The sequence below is a fragment of the Podarcis erhardii genome (genome assembly GCF_964252035.2).
Source record: "Podarcis erhardii genome assembly, chromosome: 1".
NCBI classification, from domain to species: Eukaryota; Metazoa; Chordata; class Lepidosauria; order Squamata; family Lacertidae; genus Podarcis; species Podarcis erhardii.
The window spans coordinates 132072598-132100194 of record NC_138497.1 but is presented as its reverse complement, the minus strand read 5'-3'; the positions used below and the strand labels follow the sequence as shown (position 1 = coordinate 132100194).

Sequence of the window (27597 nt, the reverse complement as noted above, 5' to 3'; positions counted from 1 at the left end):
CCCCCTGTGTTATATGGCTTGTCACAGATTACACTGAAATACAATTCCATTTAATTTTTTGATCCTAGCTCTTGGGCTTGGATCCAACGACCACACATTACAAGCTGAAGGCACTTCTGCTAACGTCGTGAGGCTGTCCAATTTCCCAACTGCAGTTTCCCCCCAAACTGACTCCAGATGTTGAGGGATCCTCCAGAGCAGCAGGGTGCCTGTGTAGAGCTGTAGACAAGGAAGGGGGGAGGACTGGTGAACCTCGCGCACACATGCAAGGGATGTCTTCTGCTCAAGGGATGCAAGCCACTGTGGAGTAAAGTTTTGGTGGGTTTCTTGTCAGCTAGGTATGAAAAGCTGGATCTTATGTACAAGGCAAATGTATTCACTTCCGAAACTTAGTGCACTACATTCCCTTCAGGTAGAATAATGTACAACTCAAGTTCAAGATTTCTCTGCTGTGACAAAGATGCAAGGGAGCCTATTAAACAGGACCTTTTAGTGCTTTCAAATAAACAAATACACATTATTATTTTTTGTAACTTTTACATAATAGAACAGTGCAATGTGCAGCATGCCACCAGAGCAGCAACATGAACAGTTTGTAGGTATGTTGGCTTGTTGTCGGACCTTGAACTTGTTCAGTTTCTAGCTCTGGCGCAGCAAAAGATTTCTGAAAAGCCCTCCCACTTTCCACCTCTTCGGCCTGTTCTTGAGTGCCTCTTAGTAGGGAAAATCAACATCCATGTCGGTGTGGTTTGGGAAATACTTCACAGTGCAAAGAAGATTCTTGCCTCCAGTAACTTCCTTTATTTTTTTTACTTTGGATGAAGCCCTTGAGTGGTTCCCTGCCTCTCTTCAGAAATGTCCACCCCCACAATCGCTGCGTCATTCAAAAATGTCCCCTTGGGTTTGCTTGCCACCTTTAACTTTTTAGCATCAAGCTTTTCTTTCTTAAGGTGCTTTGCTACAGTAGCTTTCTTTGTTTGATGCCTGGAAATGGACAAGCCAGAGGATTTTGCAGCACAATAAATCTTTCTCATCCTCCCCTCCCTTGCCTGAGTTGTAGTCCTGGGTGGCTGTTTCCGGATCCCTCTCCGAATGAGGCAACGCCTTACAATGGCTAGTCCTGCAGCTTTTTTTGAAAACCCTGGCTCTCGACTACTGTTCTTTCTCCTCTGCCTATTGAAGGGAGTTAACCTAAAGTCACCGTCCCGCTGGGATCGGTGGGAGTTCAGTGGTGAAAGAACTAGGTGCTTATAGGATTTCTCTGAACTGCTAAATACCAGACACTCAGACTTCTCTGGGGAAACAGAAGAGTCGTCCGTCTTATGACTTGAATTCTTATCTTTCTCCTTAACTGGATCCAACGTGAGAGGTGTTGACGAACCATTGAAATCTGGCGAATTGAAGGACTTTGGTGCTATGCATTCATACTGCGTATCGGCTCGCTTCTTCCCATTTGCATCAAGGCTGAGACTCCTGAATAGCTGCCGGACATGAGAAGCCTTCTTTGCCTTTCCCCCAGCGACACTCCTGGGAGGACTTTTTAAAACTCGGTTCGTCAGTGGGTCATAATACTTAATAGAAGTCTGTTTGTATTTGTACCTTATGGAGTCCTTACTATCTGTGGAGTTGTAGCATCTTCTCGTTTTGGGAATGCCTTCAGCGTTGCTCCTAGACAATTTCATCTCTGGACAGGAAAGAACATAGACTGTGGTTTGGGGCTGTAAAGGGTTCAGAATTTTGGTGTAAGACTCAGGGAGCTTGAGGGCACAGAGTCTAGTTTTCATGGTGGGTGTCTTCTCATTCTCTGACCATACAAAGTAACCTTTCGGATCTGGCTGCTCATGGTCCCTTCTAATGGTTTTGTGTTTCACTATGGGATAGTTCAGCAAGCTAGTTTGTGTGCCATGGCTAACCTTGACTACTTGGCATCTTGAGGCAAGGCGCCAAGTCCTTTTTTGAGGCTTCTTTACTGTTTCTGGAATGTGTTGTGTTTCTGAGGCAGCAGGAGAGTTGCTGAAGTCAGAGCCAAATTCCGGAATGCCTTTATCCGACACAGCCTCCAATTCCTCAGCTGCAATTGCACTGATTTTCCCTTCTTCTTCTTCTTCCTTCTTCTTCCTTGTTGTTGCACCATTAGCCAAGGACTTGGAATTAAAGTGGCAGCGGAAGCGACCTTCCCTGAAATCCCGCACAAGGGCTTCAATTTTCATATCATCTTCGTACATGATCTGGGACCACGTCTTTCCTACAAAGGAAGGAGGCACATGGGGCAAAGCTGGGAGAACTGGCTCTTTATGATGAATGGACACATCTGCTTCTGGTTCTGGTTCTGCTTCTGTTGTTTGCTGCACAGAGTTATTTTGAAGAATGGAACTGAGCTGGGAGCCATACTTCTCATCTTGTAAATTTACTTGAACCTCTTTGAGCAATTCTAGATTTTTAACAGCTGCCTTAGGCAGGTGTGCTCCTGACTGAACATTTGCATCACAATCAAAGCTTACATCTGATCCATGAACACTGTTGTGGTCCAGAAGCGACAGGATATTTACGCATGGGTCAGTCTCTTCGTCTCTGAGAGGCGACTCTTTGGGAGAAGTTTCACAGCACTGTCTCAGAATGACTTCGCCAATGATTTCATCTACAGAAGTTTCCGCGCTTCTGCTCAGCTGGTTTTCTTTCCCCCCTGAAAACTGGGGAACTGCTTGAAAACTCAGCGAGTTACCGGTACCCACAGGGTTGCTGGTGTCCCTGAGACAGAAGCCGGAGATCTGAGTTTCATCCTGAGCCTGTAAGCCACCTTGTTTTAAAAAAACCTGACCTGAGATTAAAGAGTTGCCTTGATTACACACAGGACTCTCTTGTGAATGTGAAACAGTTCTTGGGGGAGACTGCAAAACGGGGCTCAAATTTGGAATCGGTAATCCATCTTGTGAATGTGAAACAGATCTTGGGGGAGACTGCAAAACGGGGCTCAAATTTGGCATCAGTAATCCATCTTGATCGCATATGCTCTGCTTGGTTTGTTCACACCTGTTCTGTGAAGCCAAATCTGGTATTACTGAATGCCTCACATTTTTTGAAAGCGTTGGAGGGGGTGGTGAGTGGCTAATGGATGATGGGCAGGGTAAAGGGTTCACTGCTGCAAGTGGGGTTTTATGGCTACTACTTTCAGTCGGAGTTCCATCTGCTGCAACATGATTTCTTGTACTGCAAGAGATGTCTATAGTTTGCTGCGAAGTTCCTTGGCTGCGCCCTTTCCCCTTTTCTTCTAGCGTATGGAGAAGTGTGACTGGCCCAGGAGCCTCTTTCAGTTCCTCGTGTGATCTCTGGCAAGTCAAGCAGCCTGACTCCGCAGCGAATGCACTGTCGGTGCTCGGTTCTTCTCCCTTGCTAATGGCACTTTCCTTCTCCAGCACTTCCACCGGCAAAAGAGGCTCATTCCTGGGAAGTGGTTGGGAGCTGCCGGTAGGTATGTCGTCGTGAGTCGGTCTGGGGAAGGGAGAAGAAAACCCACGTAAACGTTGTAAATACACTTAACACAAAACTGGGGTTTGAAGCTACAGGATTAAGAGCCCCAAGAGTTAATAAAACAGGAACTACTCTTATCAGTACAACCAGCACTTCAGCTGCAAGTCAAATTGGGCCACCAACAAAAGCACTCCTTATTAACTGCCCCATAACTTACAGGTTTGAACTCTGAATTTCATGGACAGTAATGTTTTATTTAAAGCCCATTAATGTTACTGTACTGTTAATGGTCAGGGGTACCTTTACCTTTTAATGTTACTGTATAATGGTGAGGGAAGGGAGGGGAGCACTGAGATTCTGCTGCATAGGAAAAACTGCAGCACTGTTCCCAGAACTACTACTAGTGCCAAGACTCTCTGCCACAATGCTTAACACTCTTCTGAGCTACTGGAGCGCTGGGGAAGGATATGTTGGGACAATAAAAATAAAAGAAAGAATATGAGCCTTCATCTGGGCAGCCTTTGTTAAAGCAGACACTCTTTGAGGCAGGAAAGCTTAATGTAATAATGCAGCTAATGGCTGCCTATGAGCACCAGAGCACAGAAGCAATGCATACACATCTTTACATTGTAGAATTAGAAATGCTACTTTGATAGGCTTTAATTTAAAGAAAGACAGGTTTTTTAAAGTGTATCAACAAGAATATGAATAAACTATACCCAGTATCAGTTTATACACAGACATGAACTGCATTAGACACCTATGACACCTAAGACAGCACGAATTTCTATTCTGAATAATCTTCCTTTGACAAAAACATGAATATTCCTGTATTTTGTGTATCTTATTGTACAGCCACTGGTTAGGATCCTAATTCTCTTATTCCATGAACAGAAGGAGCTTCTGTTTACAGAATGAAAAATTAGGATCCAAGCCACTGTGTCTGTAAAACCTGCATAAACTTAATCCACAGCTGTGTAGATGAATTCTTGTCACCCCTTGTCCTTGCCCTTTCTGTAAACTAAACCGAAGTGTTCTTGTCATTGCAGCCAATATTCACAATGATATGGGCTAATTTTTTAATGAGATTCTCAACTGATTACTAACTGTGCCCCCATTCAGTGACTAGGTACCCAGGTCCATGGTTGCATTCAAATGTCAAAAGATCTGAGAGGGGAAATCCTAGTTAAACAAAGGGTCGATATTTTCCTTCATACCGAACAGTTTACCTGAATAAAGGCCACATGTTTCTGACCATGGACGCAGGCAGTTAACCATCAGTGTTCCTTTGCACTAATGGTTGAGCAAGGGCTCGTCTTTGCACTAATTATGCTCTCGTGTGCATTTTATATGTCTGAGTTTATATTCAGATTGCCCTGAAAGAAGCTTTTGCAGCAGCTTCCTTGTCCCCAAGTTGTTCTAATACTAGCTAGAATCAAGATAGCCTTGCAAGATGCTGAAATTCCATTAAAATCAACACAGTAAAGGGGAGATGTGTTAAAAATTCAAACGCCTCTCAAGCAGAAAAATGAACAAAGGCAAAACAAAACGCATTCCTACGAGTGTGTGGGAGCATTCATAGCAGCCACTAACCATCTAAGTGGAATGAAAGGTTTAGATGCATGGCAGCTGCTCAGAATTGCGTTCTGGCAGAAAAGCTGGTTTTGTCCTGGACTTTTTGACGCTTTGTATCTTTTAATTTCAAGTCTTTGATAAACCATATCAGTGAATGAAATACTAGCTTCTCAACAGACACCAAAGAACATTCCTTATGTTCTGGTAGCATCCTGCAGTCTAAGAACTGATGCAGAAAGGAGAACTGATGCAGAAAGGAGAACTGATCTAAGAACTGATTCAGAAAGGAAATAGCAGCAGCATGAAACAGCAGTCTTCAGAAATATCCTCCCTGCCATCAATACAGCACATAACATAAAAGTATGATGGATGAAACACCAAGGAATAAAACCTTCTACGCTAACTTTTATAAATAATATATCAGGTACCAGAGCAAAATACTATTTTGGTCTGCACTCATTAGAACGACCTATTCCCTGGCTCGTGGCTGCCACATGTGAGTGATGTGATTATAGCTAACCCAGAATAGTCAGGTGTTTATTTCACTCCAGGAGTTTATTATTAAGAAGTTCCAATGGTGACCTCACAGCTGATGCCCAGATGGGATTTTGCTCTTGACATACTTTGAAAATCAAACGGAAAGGAGGAAAATGAAAGCACCAGATCCCAGGGCTGGGTCCATCACTGCAGGCAAGAGACTTCATGGTGCACAATGGAAATTCATCTTCCTTTCCTGCCCCCTGCATGCTGCCCCCCCCCCTCCGCCTGCTCCCTGCATGCTGCCCCCTCAGAACCAGCTCTGGTGGGTTTGGAAGACCCTCACTGGATATAGCCTGCTGTTTTCAATATAGCATCCTTCAAAAAGATGGGATAGCTTTGTTTGGGCTCTGCTTCGAGGCCTGAACAACTGGTTCCCTATTGTGCTAAACGCAGCCCACGAGGCTTGATGGGGAATCCTGATAGGACTCAGCAGAGAACACTGGGTTTGGGGCTAAGGATCCCCACTCAGGCCCCAGGCAGAAAAGATACTCCTTGGGGGGGTGGGGGGAAGACAGATACAAATAAGATAGTGAGACCTATGCATTTCCTTCACTTTTCTGGATGTCTGTTGCAGCTCCATTTATACTGGTGAAATTACACGAACAAACGGGGATGAGCTGCAGTGAGCCTCAGGTTTGTGCAGTTCCCCCACCCAGTTAAGTAAATGCCTCTGTAATTATGGTTCCAAGCTGGTTTGTTTCAAGCAAATCACAGGTAACATGAAAAAAAGGTGGTTAAGCAAAAGCAGATGCCAATGCTTCCAAACTCCTCCTCCTTAACCACACAGAAGGAGGAGATGGGAGACCAAGGCTCACTGCAGCTTGTTCCAGCTCGTGTTACACTGAACTATGGTTTAGTGGGATGCCAAACTGCAGCCATTGTGCACTTCCCTCACACACCCATAATTAATTTTTGCATTCTCATCTATTCATCAAAAATGGCAGAGCCTAGTCCACAGCAGACAGAATCAATTTTCACAATTCAGTTTTCCAAAACAGAATCAGGATTAATATTCGGTCCCTCATCACATGTCACATAGAGGAGGGAGAAAGGTTGTTTTCTGCTGCTCCAGAGAAGCAGACACGGAGCAATGGTTCCAAACTACAAGAAAGAAGATTCCACCTAAACATGAGGAAGAACTTCCTGACAGTAAGAGCTGTTTGACAGTGGAATTTGCTGCCAAGGAGTGTGGTGGAGTCTCCTTCTTTGGAGGTCTTTAAGCAGAGGCTTGACAACCATATGTCAGGAGTGCTCTGATGGTGTTTCCTGCTTGGCAGGGGGTTGGACTCGATGGCCCTTGTGGTCTCTTCCAACTCTATGATTCTATGATTCTATGATTTTATCACTTCTCACAGCAAAATTCCTACATTATACCTTTGCTGGCCTTGATCTGAACATTCAGCTCTCTCTGCCAAGATATTCCTTCCAGGTATCATTTGAAATAACACCATCCAGAGAAACTGAAAGACCCCAGAAAATATATGCGGGGATCTGGAGCCAAATTTGCACAAAACATCTCTTTGAGTAGAATTCAATCTCATGCTATTACAACCATTCTGTCTGTGCAAACATTGCACCCTACCAGACAGAATGTTTCCCCCCCCCATGCTGTTCTGAAGGGTTCTTCTGAGTCTGACTCCCCCTAAGTCAAATTGGGGGGTAGGGTGGAGGGAGGAGAGGGGAAAGCCCTTTTGCACAAATGTTTCCGTGGATGTGGTTTGTTGCATGACTTGTATCGTGCAACGATTGCACAACCATAGAATTGTGCAGATTTATTCTACCAATTAAATTTAAAAGCTCTGTAATTAGTGCAGATACAGTGGTGGCTCGCAAGACGAAATTAATTCGTTCCGCGAGTCTCTTCGTCTTGCGGTTTTTTCGTCTTGTGAAGCACGCCTATTAGCGGCTTAGTGGCTATTAACGGCTTAGCGGCTATTAACGGCTTAGCGGCTTAGAAAAAGGAAAAAAGGAAAAAAACTCGCAAGAACTCGCAAGCCCATAGGGAAATTCGTCTTGCAAAGCACCTCAAAAAACAGAAAACTCTTTCGTCTAGCGAGTTTTTCGTCTTGCGAGGCATTCGTCTTGTGGGGCACCACTGTATATGAAACAATCCATTAAGCTACATACATGTTTTGTATGAAGTGAGGGTCTCCAGGTAAAAGTTCCCTCTCCAAAGGGCCAAACTTGCTGCAAATTCAATAATTTAAGAAGTTTAAGAAGTTTAAGAATTTAATTTAAGAAGTTTAAGAAGTTTAACACACCACCTTGCATATATATTATAACAATAAGACAAGCAAAAAAAAAACAAAAACCACTGGGTATTTTACCTGTTATCATGGTATCTATAGGGATGGTGCCGCAAAACATCTTGCAGGAAACGCTCCATTAGGCTAGTTGTGCCCGTACGATTCCTGCAGTAAGTGGCAAAGTGTCTGTGCTGGGTACTGTACACGTGCTGAACGAGGGAAGAAGACGATGCTTTATATTAATCAGCTATCAAAGCTTAACAACTGTTTTCATTACAATACACAAGATCAAGGGTAACTCCCAAAAAGATCAACAGAAAAAGATGCCAGTTGAACACGTGTGATAAAGATGCCACAGAGATACCCCCCTCTCCTTTCCCCCTCCCAACCAAACACTAGAACATGGGTTGGCAAATTAAGGCCCGCAGGCCGGATCAGGCCCAACTGCTTTCTGGACGGTCTGGGAATCGCTGTGGGGATCCTCCTTCTCTCTCACACGGCGGTGGCGCCTCCTCCTGGCTTCTCCCTGCCCTGGGCTTTGTTGGTGCCACAGCAGCAACAGCAGCACTCGAGCGGCCGCCATTTTAAGCAGCCCCTCTCCGGAGCCCTTTTGCGGGCCACTCATTGTCCCTCCACCGCCGCCACCAGCCCCTGCCGCAGGTAAGCAGCCATTGGGGCTCGTGATGCTCTTGTATCATATTTTTTTTCAAAATATAGTCCGGCTCCCCCACAAGGTCTGAGAGACAGTGGACTGGCCCCCTGCTGAAAAGGTTTGCTGACTGCTGCACTAGAAGCAAAGACACCTGGATGGGAGAGGCAGTTGGAGCAGAGGATGGGGGCAGGGGTCACGACAAAAGAAAGAAACTGCACATAACTGGGGGAAACAAGGGTGAGGTGTGGAAGTGGCCAAAATTAAGGAGTAAGAAATGGTAATAGAAAGACAGTTGAATGGGTACTAGAGAAGCAGAAGGAGGGGGTTCTGCATCTCTGCCCTTTAGGCCAATGGAATTTCCCTCCTAAGGTTTAAGGAAGTTTTTCCACTTCTCAGATGTATTTAATCTCTCCAACCCCAGCTTCCAAGGCACAGGTCTTCCTTGCCTAAATGTTCTACTAGCCACATGAGCATCTTCTTCCATGGTATCTTGTACAGTGGAATGCAACTTCTCTCAACAGCTCAAGCCCAGCCCAAGAATTGTAATGATAGCAGTGAGAAATACAGGGGTACCTCGGGTTACATACGCTTCAGGTTACAGGCTCTGCTAACCCAGAAATAATACCTCAGGTTAAGAACTTTGCTTCAGGATGAGAACAGAAATCACGCGGTGGCGGCGCGGCAGCAGCGGGAGGCCCCATTAGCTAAAGTGGTGCTTCAGGTTAAGAACAGTTTCAAGTTAAGAACGGACCTCCGGAACGAATTAAGTACGTAACCAGAGGTACCACTGTAGGTGATAGCGCTCAGGAAGATGAGGAAAAGTGGGACTTGCCGGACAGAGGGACTGTTCTCTACACCTAATGCACATATTGAACTCCACTCGTTTTCACAAACACGCTTTTCTTAAGTTGCAGTGAATGTGGGAGTGAGCCACCGTTTACAGATCTATTACCTAAAAAAATATTTTAGTGCAAACCCCTTCAAGCTGAAGATTAAAAATGAAACTGGCTGTGTTGAACAATGTTCCCATCCTTTATTTTTAAACTTTTAGATCCAATCGAGTAAAACTAACAGCTGATCAAGCCCTTTGACAGATAATGGAAAACTAAGGTTCCCGAAATGGCAGCTGGAGTTAAGTCCTTACCTGTTCAAGATTACTGTAGTGTACATGGCAACAGTTGCAATAGCCTTGCCTGTTCTGTACGACAGGTAGTCCAGGCCCAGCCAGCTCTGGTGCTTGCGTGCTTAAAATGAGAAATAGAAATTTTCATATAACCAGCTGTTTTCAGAGGGTGAGAGAAGTTAGACTCCTACCCGGATGAGGGCTGCTATTAAAACAACATTCATGTTACTTTTTCCACACTCAGTCAAAATGAACGACACATAAGTAAAATTCAGTATGGCCTCACCTCTACGTATATAAAATTTTCTGACCCAAGAAATATTCATCCCTATATTAGATGAGTGAAAAAGTAATGGTTCAGAATCATTACACTTTTGAAATGGTTAAAAGATGTTATTGCATTGAACAAGCATTCCTAAACCTCATTTTGACCATGGGGAAGGAAGAAAGCACTTAGCATTTTTTACTAACGACTCTGTAGAACATACACATTTTTCAGATTGTTATGAACTGGTAACATATTGAGATGCATTACAGCTACACTACATTATTCATATATGGCACTCGTCAAGGATTTCAGAGACCCAAAGTGATGGGCTCTTAAAATTAATTCACAAAAATCATTTATCAATGCTGATCAACATCACAGGCCATTAAGACGCTTCCAACTAAGAAGATTGTTAATGAAAGTAGCTTAAGCTAATCCTGCATTATTTCCTAGGATAGAAGTGTCAAGAAAGTAGATTTGAGTAATAAATGCAGAACAGCGAAATTTCAGTCAGGGAGCGGGGAAGCTTCCAAGCAGCGCAAGCAAGTCAACCAGATTGGGAGAAAGGCTTCAAGAACAATTCACTGTTGACTGCATACAATCATCCATTTTTTTGCGGACTGCAAAAGCAGTCATGGAATATGCATGCAAACAAAATAATTCTACCAAATACCGTATTTTTCGCTCTATAAGACGCACATTTTCCCCTCCAAAAATTAAGGGGAAATGTGTGTGTGTGTGTCTTATGGAGCGAATGCAGGCTCCTTGGCTTCAGCGATAGCAACATGAAGCCGCCGAAGCGCAGCAGGAGCGCTCCCGCCGCTTTGGGTTGCCTTCAGTGAAGCCTGGAGAGCAAGAGGGGTCAGTGCGCACCAACCCCTCTCGCTCTCCAGGCTTCAAAGATAGCCGCCTGAGGCCTCTGGAGCGCAGCAGGAGTTCCCGCTCCGCTCCGGAGGCAGCACCCGCTCTCTGCGCAGCACCCCTTCAGTGAAGCGGCAGGAGAAATGGAAGGGGCTCAGTTTTTCCTGCTGCTTCGCTGAAGAGGTGCTGCGCAGAGAGGGGGAGATTTTTTTTTTCTTGTTCTCCCCCTCTAAAACAAGGTGCGTCCTATGGTTGGGTGCGTCCTATAGAGAGACAAATGGATATTTTTTTCCCCCATTCTGCTCCCTATTCCCACTGCTATATTTTAAGCAGCGCCGTCTCCCTCAGTCTCCCCATACTCCAAATGCATTACTATAAAATACAGGCAGAACGTGCAACAAAATGTGGCAGTGTGGAGTGCTCCTGCACAGTATTCCAGCGAGGCAGCCAGACATACCTTCTTTGATGACACTGCATCCCATTCCCCTCTCCCACCCAGTTTTCTGCTTTTATTTCTCCCCCCCCCCCTCCCCATAACAGTAGGTCACCATTCCATGGCCTCTGAGCATCCAGGTCAAATGGGAATGTTTCAAGGAGGCTCCACCTGCACACACTTTGGGTTGCTTTCAATGTAGCGCTAAGGAAAAAGTTCTATCAGTGCAATTTTCTCCTCCCCACACACCCACTAAATCTGATCCGGAGGTTCCCTTGAATGTACAGTGGTGCCCCGCAAGACGAATGCCTCGCAAGATGGAAAACTCGCTAGACGAAAGAGTTTTCCGTTTTGGAGGTGCTTCGCAAAACGAATTTCCTATGGGCTTGCTTCGCAAGACGAAAATGTCTTGCGAGTTCCTGCGGGTTTTTCCCCCTCCCCCCCTTTTTCTAAGCCGCTAAGCCGCTTATCCGCTAAGCCGCTAAAAGCCGCTAAACCGCTAATAGCACTAATCTACTAAGCCGTCAATGGGCTTGCTTCGCAAGACGAAAAAACCGCTAGACGAAGAGACTTGCGGAACAGATTCTTTTCGTCTTGCGAGGCACCACTGTACGTAATGGAGCAGTTTAGGGGATGCTGTAAGGAACACAAGGGGGGAGGGAGTCCCACTGTGCTAATGCAAATATTTAATTACAGTGGTACCTCTGGATATGAACGGGATCCGTTCTGGAGCCCCGTTCACATCCTGAAGTAAACGTAAGACGCGTCTTCGCGTGTTGCGTATCACCGCTTCTGCGCATGCACATGACATCATTTTGAGTGTCTGCGCATGCGGCGAAACCCGGAAGTAACGTGCTCTATTACTTCTGGGTCGCCGTGGAGCGCAACCCGAAAATATTCATCCCGAAGCTACTTCAACCCGAGGTATGACTGTGCAGGTCATACCTCAGGTTAAATAAGCTTCAGGTCGAGCGTTTTCAGGTTACGCTCCGCGGCGACCCGGAAGTAACAGAACGCATTACTTCCGGATTTTTCTGCTCGCGCACACGCAGACGCTCAAAATGACGTCATGCGCATGCGCAGCGAATCGCAACCGACGCACACCCAGTTTGCGTTCGCTTCAGGATGCGAAAGGGGCTCCGGAACGGATCCCGTTCGCATCCTGAGGTACCACTGTACTTTAGGTTTTTTTTATCAGATGCTAGATAAGAAATCTGAGCATTAACTCAATAGAACAGAGTGTAAGAAGAGCCTGATGGATCAGGCCAATGACCCATCTAGACCAGCATCCTAAAAGTACAGTGGTACCCCGCAAGACGAATGCCTCGTAAGACGAAAAACGCGCAAGACGAAAGGGTTTTTCGATTTTTGAGTTGCTTCGCAAGACGATTTTCCCTATGGGCTTGCTTCGCAAGACGAAAACGTCTTGCGAGTTTGTTTCCTTTTTCTTACGTCCCAGGCACCGGGGCGGATGGGTCGGCGCTGGCGGGAGCCTCGTTTGTGGGCGCCGCCGCCTCGTCGCCTCTCCCTTCCAAATCCTGCGCACAGCGCCCGTACAGGATAGCCAGCACCAGCAGCACCAAGAGCAGCACCAGCAGCGCGGCGGACTTTTTGCCCACGTAGAAGCCCGAGCGCAACTTGACGGTCATGGTGGCCGGTTGAAAGCGAGGGCGGAGCCTGAGCGACTGAGGAAGAAATTCAGCACAGGATCCGTGCTTCGCAAGATGAAAAAAATCGCAAGACGAAACAACTCGCGGAACGAATTAATTTCGTCTTGCGAGGCACCACTGTAGTCGACCGTATATTGGTGGGTGACATTGACCACAAATGGGAAGTTCTAGTTAATGTATAAAACAGGCATAGGCAGACTCGGCCCTCCAGATGTTTTGGGACTACAACTCCCACCATCCCTGGCTAACGGGACCAGTGGTCAGGGATGATGGGAGTTGTAGTCCCAAAACATCTGGAGGGCCGAGTTTACCTATGCTTGGTAATAAAGTATAAAGAATACAGATTCAATGTAATTCCACGTTAATCTTACTCACCTGCTACCTCTCTCCTGTTGTAGGGAGCCTTCATTACCTCTTCTTTCTATATCTGTAAGAAGGAGGTTGGGGAAAAGATAATCATTTCTATATCTGAAAGAAGGAGGGTGGGGAAAAGATAATCTATAGAAAGGGAAATCGGCCAACAAATATTCCCTCCTCCCCAAGTTTCAATAACTGTCAAAGCAGTAAAGATACATTTCAAGCAGATTCTAATAATTTGATTATGTGGGTTTCCCCCATTAAATAAGAGTCTTACCTTGTGCTGAAGCAGCAGAGGCTTCATCGGCTTGTTTATTTCGATCAAACATCTGTAAAATAAAATCGATGCAGAGAAAAGCTGAGCACGCACAAAGGCACTTCCAAGATGTTTGCTCAGTAAAACATTGCCATATCAAGAACACTGCTGCAGATTAACTTTAAAATTGCCTCCCACGTTATTTTAAAAAATTAAAATAAATTGCATTTTTAAGTTAGAAAATGAGCTTACTTTCTTCCTCACTCTATTTTTTGTTAAGACTCTTAAGACCTTTGCTGCCATGAGATATTACTGCTTTCATAAGGATTAGATCTTGGAAGGCGAGGAAAGCAAACGAAAAACCAATAGGCCATGCACACATCCAAATAAGATATTTATAGGCTTAACTAAATTACAAACTGAGACATGAGTTGAGGGAATAGCCTGTCAAAGATGGTTATGGGATCTATCATTGGTTCTTATTTTAAAATGGCAGCAAATCCTATTAAAAGGCACTAAGATTGTCTCTAGTGGGAATGGCCAAAAATCCCTTCTTGGCCATTCACACTAGACTACCCCCAAATCAGTACTGGGCCTAGACTATCCTAGAGTCTAGGTAGAAGGTAATACCAAATTTCAGTTATACAAGGATGACTTGAAGTATTCCAATCTTTCTGTGATAAACGTAACCAAAATCACTATGCACTTTTGAATATTTACCCTCCTTGCTGTCCTTCACATCCACTTGAAGAGCAGGAGTCAAACACTATCTCTCACGTAAAAAGTTATTTGCTGAGTAGGATTCGTCTTTCATTGTTATTGACAGCCTGTAAAAAAAACCCAACAACAAAATCAAGCTGAAGATCGTTTATAAAGTTATAAAGCTGTTGAGAAATCGATACCTTAGCATCAAGATTAAGTTGCAATAAGGAGCATCAAAACAAAACAAAACATTTGGATACAATGCAACTTTTATAATGTAAAAACTGCAATGACTTTGCTAGTACAGTTTAACAGGAAAGATCCCAGTGGAAGAGCGTGTGGGGTGGGAGTTAGGAAGTGAGAAATGTAAACATAAACTCGTTTTGTCTGGTTGAATGAGAAATGCAAAATGGAATCTGACCCGGAAGGACTGTGGCTGGACTTACGGATTTGATCTACTAAAATTAAGAGAAAGCCAAGCAGTTTTATAGAGAAGAATGTTGGGGATGACCGGAATGTAAGGACTTGCTGTGGTTTCGGGTGGAATGTCGGGGGCAGTGATGCTAAGTTAGAAAGTAATAAGGAAGATTCCCCACATGCTAACTGTTCCAAAGAGGATGCAATAACTGCAGCTAGATCCCTGCATGCCCGCAGCAATGGAACGAAGGGGGAGAAAAAAGAGTTTTGATTAAAGATGGCTTTTAAAAGCAAAATTATATGAAAACAGTAAAGTAAAAGATCAAGACAAGGAACTTTTTTAAGAGCGCAGCTCTTTTTTGGAGTTTTAAGCAATGGAAAAAAGATTATAATGATGATTATCAGGTTGTGTAATAGAGAAGATCTCTTTGTAGGAAAGGGCGGGCATTAAAAACACCATGGAACGACAGGTGGGAATTCAACCTCTAAGGATATTTTAAATTGGAAATTAATTTGTATTTTTTAAAATTGTTAAGCTGAGATTTGTTAAATTTGTTAATCTGTTGGTTTTTTTAAACTTAATAAAAATTTATTGGCAAAAAATTGGCAAAAAAAATGAAGGAGCACATCATGTATTCTGTAAGGGAAATCACAACTTTAAAACTAAATGAATTTGAAAGAATCAACTTTTAACTTCGCAAAATCAAAACAATTATTACACATATCAAAGACTGGATTTATTGATATATATTCTGTATCCCAGAATTAATGTAACAGTTTACCATCTTGCCACTTGAACCACTGAAGTTTTTTTTTAATGGGTCAAAGTCAAAGCAGTTTAAGTGCTAACAGTATCTCAGAAAAATAAGATAAATACCATCATTTCCACTGTACAGCAAACAGAGGCTACAGAGTAATGAGCCCAACTGGAAAGGAAGGTTTTGATCTATAAAGCCTTAAATGGCTCACGACTGCAACCCCTCAAGGACCACCTCTCCTCATATGAACCAAATTGAACCCTGTGATCATCATCTGAGGCCCTTCTTTGTGTGCCTCCTCCATGAGAGGTCTGGAGGGAGGCAACATGAGAACAGGGCCTTCTCTGCAGTGGCTCCATGTTTGTGGAATGCTCTCCCCAAGGAGACTCGCCTGGCACCACCACCATTATATATCTTTAGGCGCCAGGCAAAAACTTTCCTCTAGAACCAGATATTTGACCTTTAAGTATCTGTGGCCTTTTAGAAGCGGCTGGAATGCTTTTAATCTATTTATTTTCCCTCTTGGTTTTCATGTATCACTGTGGGGGTTGTCTGGCTGGCTGTTTGGGTTGCCCTTGGCAATATAACGCAACTAACAAATTACCGTATTTTTTGCTCTATAAGTCTCATTTTTTCTCTCTTAAAAAGTAAGGGGAGATGTGTGTGCGTATTATGGAGTCAATGCAGGCTGTGCAGCTATCCCAGAAGCTTTCACTGCGCAGCGATCCCTCTTGTTGTTCTGGCTTCTGAGATTCAGAGTATTTTTTTGTTTTGTTTTCCTCCTCCAAAAGCTAAATGCGTCTTATGGTCTGGTGTGTCTTATAGAGCGAAAAATATGGTAGTTAATTAATTGAATCCGGGTCCCTTTTGACAACCATCAGAGCATCAATCTTCTCTAAAGCATATTCAATGCTCAGTATTGCTATGGACGTAGTCGGATTCCACAATTCTAAGAGTCTTCATCCCTCTCATCTTGCATATTTTTTTGCATACACTGTGAAGAACCATAAACATAGACTGCATGGTGTCTACTATCTGGACTCTACCTATCAATCCTGTGCAAATATCTTAAGGCTTCAATCCTACGAACGCTCCCTTGGAACATAATCCCCACTGAATTCAGCAAGGCCCACTTCCAAGTAAATATTAATAGGCTTGGGCTGCAAATGAGACAAGTATCGTTAATTGCATGGTCTCATGTGGTCAATAAAAAACAAACCCAAAAAACCTGATGATGCTAGAGCATGAGGCACCCCTCCAGCTAAGCTCCAGCTCATATTGAATGTGAAATAAATCACACCACAGGTATTATGGGGTACAAAATATTGGCAGACAAGAAACACAAACACTCGCCAAAACATGGCAAATTTATTCATGTTTATATCAAATTGTAATTAATTGGATGAGGTTCAGTTTACACTCCCACAAAAAAGGGGAAAAGTCATCAGTTAAGCTATGGAAAAAAGAATGACTCAATTAGACTATTATTTGACTTCTTTATTAGTCTCACTGCCTGTATCATTCTTTGCATGAGCAATACAGTGGTACCTCAGGTTAAGTACTTAATTCGTTCCGGAGGTCCGTTCTTAACCTGAAACTGTTCTTAACCTGAAGCACCACTTTAGCTCATGGGGCCTCCTGCTGCCGCCATGCCGCCGGAGCACGATTTCTGTTCTCATCCTGAAGCAAAGTTCTTAACCTTGAAGCACTATTTCTGGGTTAGCCTGAAGCGTAACCTGAAGCGTATGTAATCTGTAACCTGAAGCGTATGTAAGCCTGAAGCATATGTAATCCGAGGTACCACTGTACAAAAATTCTGGAGCAACTTTCCAGACAGTTACTCCTTCAACAATAAACTGCCCTGTGAACTTAATTCAAAAAGCTATAAACTGTTGCTCAAACGGTCAAACCAATCACTTCTGCTCTCAGCCAGTGTCAGAAACTCAGATATACAAGCTAAGCACCAAAAGGCTCCTTAAAACGAGGGTAACAGTCACCAAAACAATGCCTAGTTGCCATTTTTGGAGCCGATGCCTCAAAAGTGGTATTTTTCAAAAGAACGTTTTAGTTCTTGAAATTCATTCTCCTTGTCAATATAGTCAAACCTCTTCTTATGTCCACCTTGGCTCGCATCCATTTCGCCCAAACCCAGAAGTAACCGGCAGGTTTGCATGCGCAGGAGCAGCGATTGCTGTTTGCGCATGTGCAGAAGCAGGCGATAGCCACCCGTGCACAACGGCGCCTCTCCCAGCAACCCGTTTCGACTTCCAGACAGGCCTCCGGAACGGATTGTGGTCGTGAGTAGAGGTTCCACTGTATAATGGATAGAATTCTACAGGATGTGTTGCTAGTGCGTGCACACAGTCAAGATCCAAGGATCCCCAGGCATGCACCTCCAGATGGTAGAGATGTCGCCCTGGCATCTTCATTTGGTTGCAAGTGGCTGAAAGCCAGATGCAAAATGTGCCTGGTGAATTTCAAACACAGCTCTCAGCATGTATAAAACTGGAAAGTGAGGGCTGAACATTACAAGCAAAAGGGACCTACCTCCCCAAGCTATTACCTGAACTCCCACCTCCAGATTCTGAAACAGAGTTCACCGGAAAGAAATATGCCTAGAAGGGGAGAATAGTGGGGGCAAGTCACAGGAGCACGGACAGTTCAGCTCCTCTTACCCATATCCCCCTTTTGCTTTCAAAAACAATCCCCACTCCTGCCCCATTATTGGGGCAGCCTTGAATTTAAGCAAACAGGCCTGCTACAGTCACTCATTGTTCCTTACCCACTGCCAGCAACATAATCTGGTTTCACGGTATAAAGATGATAGCTGCCAAAAAGCATGTTGGTGATATTCCTATATCACTCAAATCAGCCAAGTGCTTCTGAAACACCAGTCCCACCATGAGGTTTGATAACAGTTGAAAACACAGACATCTTAATAGAGTAGGTCAGAGTGTTGCTTTCACAAAATACATATTGGATGCCTACATCCAATGCGGCAGCTGGGCATTTTTTTCCAGGGAACAAGAGGTTTCAGACAGGAGTAATAATAATAATAATAATTTATTTATACCCCACCCTCCCCAGCCGAAGCCGGGCTCTGAGCGGCTAACAACAGTAAAAATAACACAGTTTACATAAAATCATAATCAATTAACTGGAATTCATTCTAAAATCAGTTCAGAGTAAAATTAATGGCAACCATTGGGCTAGAGTTCTATGAGGATTACTGAAGAAGGGGGTCAGACTGTGCCTCAGCCAAAGGCCTGGTGGAACAGCTCTGTCTTGCAGGCCCTGCGGAAAGATGTCAAGTCCCACAGGGCCCTAGTCTCTTGTGACAGAGCGTTCCACCAGATTGGGGCCACGGCCAAAAAAGTCCTGGCTCTGGTTGAGGCCAGCCTAACCTCCCTGTGGCCCGGGATCTCCAAGATGTTTTTATTTGAAGACCGTAAGGTCCTCTGTGGGACATACTGTACCAGGAGAGGCGGTCCCGTAGGTACAAGGGTCCTAGGCCATATAAGGCTTTAAAGGTCAAAACCAACACCTTAAACCTGACCCTGTACTCCACCGGGAGCCAGTGCAGCTGGTAAAGCACTGGATGAATGTGATCCTGCGGCAAGGACCCCGTAAGGAGCCTCGCTGCAGCATTCTGCACCCACAGGAGTTTCTGGATCAGTCTCAAGGGCAACCCCACGTAGAGTGAGTTACAATAATCAAGTCTGGAGGTGACCGCCGTGTGGATCACGGTGGCTAGGTCAGGGCGAGAGAGGTAAGGAGCCAACTGCTTAGCTTGGCGGAGATGAAAAAATGCCGCCTTTGTTGTAGCTGCAATCTGTGCCTCCATGGAAAGGGAGGTGTCGAAGATTACACCCAAACTCCTAACGGATGGTGCTGGCACTAATTGCACCCCTGCAAGAGATGGGAGTTGCCCCCGCCCCAATCTCATATCGTCCCGACCCAGCCAAAGGACCTCTGTCTTCGAAGAATTTAACTTCAACCGGCTCCTACATAACCATCCAGCCACAGCTTCCAAATATCTGGTCAGTGTGTCTGGGGCCGAGTCAGGATGGCTGTCCATCAACAGATAGAGTTGGGTGTCATCAGCATACTGATGGCAGCCCAAACCAAAACTCCAGACAAGCTGGGCGAGGGGGAGCATAAAGATGTTGAAAAGCATCGGGGAGAGTATCGCACCCTGCGGCACTCCACACACCAAGGAGTGGCGTGACGACAGTTCCCCCCCAAGCGCCACCCTCTGTTCCCGACCAGAACAGACCCATACAACTTGTTGACTCACTACGTCAAATGCATCTCAGTAGTATCCATATTGTAATCTTTCCTTCCAACTCTTCCCTCCATCAATCTAGCCTGACAGCTAGAAAGTCAAAATGGGACACCTGACATAAACAATGCTTCCTACAGGGGGCTCCTCAGATGTGTTAGTATATTATTTTGTAAATCAAAGGGGGGGAACGGTTTTTAAAACCCACAAAAAGGACCAGAGAAGGACCTTACAAAATACAGTATTGAGGGCTTCAGAGAAAGAGGATCAGCTTCTGTGTTCTCAAAGGTGGGATTAAGATGGGGAAGATTTAGTGCTGTGAGGTTAAATAACACCCCTGGCCAGATTTCATGAAAAAACACTTCCCATTGTGCTTTTACCAGAAACTGCCCCTCCCCATGTAACAGTATAGCTTTTTGCTCGTATGGCTTGAGGCTCACAGCCAGCAGCTGAGCCTGAAATCTGCAACATGGCATACAGTGGTCATGCCTATCCCAATTTAAAGGGGGGGGGGCGGAATCAGGGGCATCCCTTTTTACTTCAGGTGGTGCCCTTGACTGTTTCTCAATTTTCCTTATGTCTGAAAAGAATGGGAGCCCCTGACTTAACTGTATGCTCTTAGACAGGCAGGGAAGTAAAAAAGATATTCAAATATTACTTCTAAAAACTGGAGACACATTGAAACATTTTGTTGCAGAATCCCCACTTGTATAATACAGTATATTTTTGAGTTGCCTTCTTTTTCTGCACTAGAATATGCAACACAGAGACTCTTTGCCACTGAGCAAAACCTGTGAAAGATATTTCATAAAAACAAAAAATATCTTTGTCTAGCACCAGCTTGAGGCACATCTTTCTTCACTGTCCTCCTGCCCATTAGTCTCTTGTGCTAAAAGCTGTGTCAACTTCTACACAAACTTCACCAACTGAACAACGAAAAAGAACAGCTAGTTTGGGCAAACTATGGTGACAGATAGAGATACCGTGTCTGGTTGCTTCACGCAAGCCACACATAGCTGTTTCTCCACACACAGCACACAGTCCCACAGGCTTCCTTTCCTTCGGAGGGTTGTGCATAACATTTGCAACACATTAATGCACAAGGGAGAATGCGGTATTGTTTTCTTTAGGCCTCCCAGGGCACTCAGCCTGTGTGTCCCACTTCACCCTGAAGGCTGGAGCTCAGTAACAGAATGACCCTACCATGGAAAGACAGAATGATTCTCCAGTGCAAGGAAGGAATGATCCTCCAGTGCAGTAGTTCCCAACTGGTGGCAGAGGCAGGGGGTCCGTATCACAAACTGTCAACTGTCCGGGACATCCCATTTTGGGCCCCGTGCTCTCACACAGAAGCACAGCCATGCATCATGGTTTTTGTGCTGTGACATGCTGGAGGGTATGGTGGCATCTTTCGCATAACAAAAACTACCACAGATATCTCAACACTTTCAAAATATCCATACTTGGCTTTTGAAAAACAGAGGGTCTGCAGTACTTAGCTAACTGGGAACCACTGTTCCAGTGGAAGGATAGAATGATCTTCTAGTGAAAGGAAGAAAGGAAAAGAATGATCCTCCTTTGAAAGGATAGAAGGAACTCCAATGGAAAGAAGAAAAGATCCTTCAGTTGAAGGAAGGATAGAATGAGCTACAGAAGGAAAGGAGCAGCTTCCATTGTAAGGAAGGAAGGAAATAACGATTTTCCAGTGGAAGGATAGAAGGATCTTCCAGTGGAAATACAGTGGTACCGTTGGTTATGTACTTAATTTGTTCCGGAGGTCTGTTCTTAACCTGAAACTGTTCTTAACCTGAAGCACCATTTTAGCTAATGGGGCCTCCCGCTGCCGCTGCACCGTCGCTGCACGATTTCTGTTCTCATCCTGATGCAAAGTTCTTAACCCGAGGTAATATTTCTGGGTTAGCGGAGTCTGTAACCTGAAGCATATGTAACCTGAAGCGTATGTAACCCGAGGTACCACTGTACTCCAGTGGAAGTTAAGAATGATTCTCCAGTAGAATTAAGCCTAGGGAAGGAAGACCATAGTTCCTACAAGATGGACACAAGCCAGTCAGGGCCAAGGCTGGTTAGCCCGATTGCTTTATGTGCTTTATATATATATATATAAATCATTTTATTTTGAGCTGGGTGGCGGGGTGCACATGGCCACGTGAGCCTCCCCCTCCACTCGCGGCCTGAAGCAGGGCAGCTTCGCCACTTCTGGGTCGGATCCGGGCCCGTCGCGCAAAAGCCTCGCGCGGCTGCGGCTTCTCCTCCTTCTTCCTCCTCCTTCTTCCTCCTCCTCCTCCTCCGCAGCAGCGGCGGCGGGACCCCTCCTCCGAGGCGAGGCGCACCCAAACGGGGTCCCGCGACTCCCGCGCAGCTGTTCAGAGGAGGCCCGGCGGGTTCCCCCCCCCCCACTGGTCTCCTGAAAGAACCGTGAAGGGGGGGATTTTTGAGGAATAAAAGATAAAGAGAGCAAACGGGGTGTTTTTTTGGGGGGGGGGTTCGGTTGAAGGCGCGCTCCGGAAGCAGCCAGGAGGCCCCGCCTCCCCCTGCGCGCGCGCGCACGGGGATTAAAACCGCGGCCTGCGCGTAATCTGCGCGCCCTTCCTTCCCCGCCGCCTTCGGCTCCCTCCTCCCCTTCCCCGCCGCCTCATCTTGCCCACCTTCTTTCCGGGGTTCCTTCCTCGCCTCCGTCGCGACTTTGCTTTTTTTTCCTCCCCCTCCCCCACTCCGCTAAGAACTGGGTCAAAGGGCGCGGCCGCCGCTTCCTCTTCCGGGTTACCACAGAAAGAGAAGGAGGGGGGGGGCCCTGGCTAGAGAGGCCTGGCGGAGGCTGAGGGAAGCGTGAAGGGAAGGAAACGCGTTCCACGTCCCCGGCTGGTTATGGGGCGGCCGGGAGCGCGCATTGCAGAGTCGGCCGCGGCCGGCGCAACGGTGGGGGTGGGAGTGCGCGTGCGCGCCAGTTCCCTCCGTCAGACGTCGGTGACGTCCACGACGCACGACCACAGCTCCCCCCTCCCTTCGCTTCCTGAGCCTTTGGCGCGATTGGTCGCCCGGCCAGAAAGGCGGGAATTAGCGGCGAGAGGCGTCGCGCGAGGTCTTCGCTGAGGGCGGGGCGAAGGACCGTTTTTACCTCAGGCCTCGGCGAAGCCGTTAAAGGCGGGCGCCTGAGTCGTTGGGGAGCCGTTGCTCTACCCCCTGTGTGAACCATAAGCCTCACATCCCCAGCTTTCAGTAAAAAAACAACACCAACAACACAAGTTTTTCACATTTGTAGACCCTGAAGGGCAAAAAGGTTTCAGCATTTGTCAAAACATGGAGAGAGGGAGTTTTTAGCCTTTGCAGAACATGAGAGGAAAACTAACAAGTACTGGGTGTTTTGTGTGCGTGAGGAATTAGTCCCGCTCCCGCCTTTTTTCTTTGCCTCTCCCACCATCATCAATAAACTCGTTTTATTTGTGTGCTAGCTTTCCATGGCGGCTTAACAACGTGAGGAGGTTTACTGTAGTAGCCTTCAAGGAAAGGGTTATCTCTGGCCTCTTGACCATGCATTATTCCCTGTTCTTAAGGAAGGAGCTGGTCAGCACATTTCTGCAATCCCAAATAGCCACCACAAATTATATACCCATCGCCATAATACTGCCTCCTTTTAAGATACCAAACCCTGGATCAAAGTGGAGTGGTTTTTTGTTTTGCACAAGGCTGTCTCAGGCATGATTTCCCTCATTGCCAGTGTCCTTGAATGAGGTGCTAGCAATGTTTGTGACCCCGGTCATCCCAAAGAGCTGTAAAATCCAGCTATAAATCAGAATTAGAACGTAAGGCAACCACCATGATTCGTGTTTCCACTCTTGCAAGTTCTAATTATCGAATGGAATTTTGACCAAGTGAGGTTTATCGTATTTGTGTAGGCAAACGGCAGATTCAAAACCTGCTTTTTCTATAACACCCCCCCCCCCCGACATATCCTAACATTCCTTTAAGAAACCTTCAAATGCTTTAAAAATAACATTCCATGTTACTTATATTGTGGGACAATGGTCCTAAAATACTAGCAGAAATCCATCTAAGTGTAGCCTTATGAGGCTTTGCCCTCGGGTGGGAAAAATATTGCGGCTGGGAAAGGGAAGTGGGAGTCAACAGACACTCAAGGAATAGTTTCGGAGAAAAAGGTTTTATTTCTACCATCCATGAACTGGTAGAAGGAGCAAGTGTGATAAGTCACAAAAAGCATGCACAAAGTTCACAGTCATGTGCACATGCATATATACCCCTTTCCAGTTCCCTTCTCCTTTCTCCTCCCTCAGGAGTCCTCTGAGCATGAACAGAAAGCTGTCTTGGGACTATTGGACTCTTGGCACCCTTCCCAGGAAAGGGGTTTCAGAGTGTTCAGATATGTTTCAATCTCTTGTTCTGGCATGGTTCCCGGACCGAAAGCAAGTTGCAATGTGGTTCTTTCGCAAGGCCAGAAGGCATCAGAAAGGCCTGAGAAACAATGGACTGTGTGCCCTACCTTTGTTGCAATCTTTTTAGTTACAGCAAGCAGAATGTTTCTGATGCTTAGCTGCTGAGAAAATGATTTTGAAAAACTTTGAGAAGCTTTGAGCCTGCTTTGGTGGGGGGTGACTTCGGGCCTAGGGGAGGTCACCTGTCCTCACCTTCCTTCATAAGGAGGCGGTTGGACCCTTGGACGACAAGGGAGTTGAAGGTGTGCTAAAGGAGAAGAAGATGATTGTGGAGAAGCTGAATTAATTCTTTGCATCTTGTTAAGTTGTGGGTTGACATAGCAGACGACACAGCGATTTCTCCAAGTAGCTCTTTATTTCGTAAGCTGGAATAGAACTGACTGCAAACAGCTCAGCCGGCCTGCTTTTATAGGCAGCCGGCTGTCAACATTGTAGCAACAACAGCCCAGAGTTCCCGCCTAAAATAACGGACGTGGACCTGAGTGAAAACTATCGACAGACCTGAGTGAAAACTATATACAGTATCCCCCTGCTGGCCCAGGGTGAAACTTCACTACATAACACATCTCACAGAGGAAGATAATAGGGCCGATTGCAGCAGCACTGCAGGAAGCGAGTCTTGAGAACGCAAGCAGATAGCGGCAACAAGAGATTTAAGTTCTAGGCCTAATAGACAAAATAAAAACTGACAAATTGCAAGGTCTGGACAGCATCCGCCCAAGAGTCCTTGAATAACTCAAATGTGAAGTTGCTAATCTAACAAAAACATGTAACTTGTCCCTCAGATCAACCTTGATACCCGAGGAAGTGGAATGCAGGCAATTTAACAACAGTTTTAAAAAGGGAATCCAGGAAACTGCAGACTGATTAGCTTAACATCTGTCCTTGGAAAACTGGTGGAGAGTATTGTTAAAAATAAAATAATCAAGCATATAGAAGAACAAGCCTTAATGAAGCAGAGCCAGCATGGCTGCTGTCTTATGAACCTATTAGAGGTATTTGAGAGTGTCAACAAACATGAACGGTTGATGAAGTATACTTGGATTTACAGAAAGCTTTCAAGCACCTCACCAAAGACTCCTGAGTAAGCTTAGCACTTGAGGAATTAAAGGAGAGATCATGAATTGGTTAAGTTGCTGGAAGCAAAGAGTAGGAATAAATGGATGGTTCTCAGAATGGAGGTATCTGGAAAGTGGAGTCCCCCGAGGATTGGTATTGGGATCTCTGCTTCTTAACTTGTTCATAAATGATCTAGTGAGCAGGTTTGCTGATGATACTAAATTGTGCAGGGTTGTTAAAACAAAAGGAGACTGCGAAGAGCTCTAAAAGGACCTCTCCAAACTGAATGAATGGGCAGTAAAATGGAATGTGCAATTAAGTGTAAACAAGCGTAAAGTGATGCATGTTGGGGCAAAAAAGGACTTAATTTCACATATACGCTCATGGGGTCTGAACTGGCTCTGAACTGGACTGGGAACGAGACCTTGGGGTCATAGCAGATAGCTCTATGAAGATGGTGACCCACTGCGCGGCAGCTGTGGAATAGGAAAATTTCATGCTAGGATCATTAGGAAAGGAACTGAAAATAAAACTGCTGATATCATAATGCTGTTATATGACTGTATGGCGCAACTGCATTTGGAATACTGTGTGCAGTTCCAGTTGCCTCACCTCAAGGATTCTGCAGCATTGGAAAGGTTTCAGGGAAAGGCCATACAAATGATCGCGGGATGGCGTGACTCCTATGAATAAAGTATTCTGGCCTAACATCCTGATTCTAGCGATTTGTGCAAGCATATTTGCCTTGCAACAACTGAGACATTTTTCTGTGATGTCAGCATTAGGTTGCTGGCCCAGCGTGTCTGATTCCTCAACTAAATCAAGGGTGTGTGCAATTTGCATCCACCAGGGGGCCACGAGCTGTAATTGAGAGAGGCAAGCCCTGTATTTGAAGGGCTGCCCAGTCCTAGTCTGATTTAAAGAGTTACAGCCATTATTTTATTTTATTCCATTTATGGATTGCTTCCCATAACTTACCTCAAAACAATTTTGCAATAAAAAGAATTTGTGTGTGTGTGTGTGTGTGTGTGTGTGTGTGTGTATGTATGTATGTATGTAAAGGGACCCCTGACCATTAGGTCCAGTCGTGGCCGACTCTGGGGTTGCGGTGCTCATCTCGCTTTATTGGCCGAGGGAGCTGGCGTACAGCTTCCGGGTCATGTGGCCAGTATGACTGAGCCGCTTCTGGCGAACCAGAGCAGCGCATGGAAACACCGTTTACCTTCCCGCTGCAGCGGTGCCTATTTATCTACACGCACTTTGACGTGCTTTCGAACTGCTAGGTTGGCAGGAGCAGGGACTGAGCAACGGGAGCTCACCCCGTTGCAGGGATTCAAACCGCCGACTTTCTGATTGGCAAGTCCTAGGCTCTGTGGTTTAACCCACAGCGCCACCCGTGTCCCTTCTCATATATATATATATATAAACACACACACTATTCCATAGGTAAAAAAAGATTCCACCTACAAAAAACAATGAAACAACTTTAAGTTGAATGCAGACTGGGATGAAGATACCGACTTAAAAAGTTTGTTGGAAAAGAAAGGTCTTCAGCTGGTGCTGAAAATACAGTAGAGACAATAACCTGCCTGATATGTACTGGGGTGAGATTCCAAAGGATAGGTGACACAACACTAAAGGCCCAATTCATATACTGTGCAGTCCTAATGATATGGTATATGTAGGAGGACCTCTCCTGCAGAGCACCGTGATCAAATGGGTATATAAGGGATGAAGAAGGTTTTTAGGTAAGAAGGGAGAGTAGGAGGGATGTTGGATTTGCCAACCCACAGTAAGCACCTGTAACAGAACAACTAATAACATACATTTCCCCTAGCATATTAGCAGGTTGGAATAAAGTTCATAGTCACCAGTCCAAGAGTGTAGGGCAGGATCTTGTGGCCATCAGGTGGGCAAAAGCATACAAGGAAGAGCTGAGCAGGAAAAGAAGTAGAAACCTTACCCTCCTCCAGTAAAATGGTTCTCATAACACCTTCATGTTGATCTGGAATTCTAGCAGAAGGATAGACGTGTCCAACTTCTGCATTACTTTCATTATTTACACGGGCAGACCCATTAAAGATATAGACAATGAATTCCATAATCTATCTGGGAAGGGGATGGGTGTGGCTGGGCAATTTTTGAATCGGCAATTCTTCATGCAGGTCACTTCAACATGTTCCACCAGGCTTTCTAAAATATGTTATGGTTTCACCTTCGTTTTGGCTTCATGTTTATTGCCTTTATCCCATAAGCAATATCTCATCTGTGTGAGGTTTCTTTCTAATCTTATCATTCCTTCAGAATGCCAAGGTCTCATATATCAGGCAGCGAAGTCGAGCACAATATGTTCCATGCACTTCTTGCACAGAAATGACACAGAGTTGTACATCTTGTTGTGTATTGAGTCAAAGGATTTTATATCTGTATTATTATTGTCTGTAATTGCATTAGGGTAAAG

General features: G+C 45.3%; 1 protein-coding gene across 1 annotated transcript; it reads right to left on the bottom strand.

The window, feature by feature from the left end:
• Positions 1–22541, bottom strand: ZDBF2 (zinc finger DBF-type containing 2). The gene is made up of 7 exons (XM_081866221.1): positions 22275–22541; positions 14170–14276; positions 13471–13522; positions 13212–13263; positions 9626–9725; positions 7911–8038; positions 1–3489 (listed from the first exon to the last, which is right to left on the bottom strand). Exons 3-7 carry the CDS (start codon positions 13520–13522, stop codon positions 810–812), a joined length of 3012 nt encoding a protein of 1003 aa, XP_081722347.1. The 5' UTR covers positions 14170–14276; positions 22275–22541; the 3' UTR covers positions 1–809.
• Positions 22542–27597: the final 5056 nt, after the last annotated feature.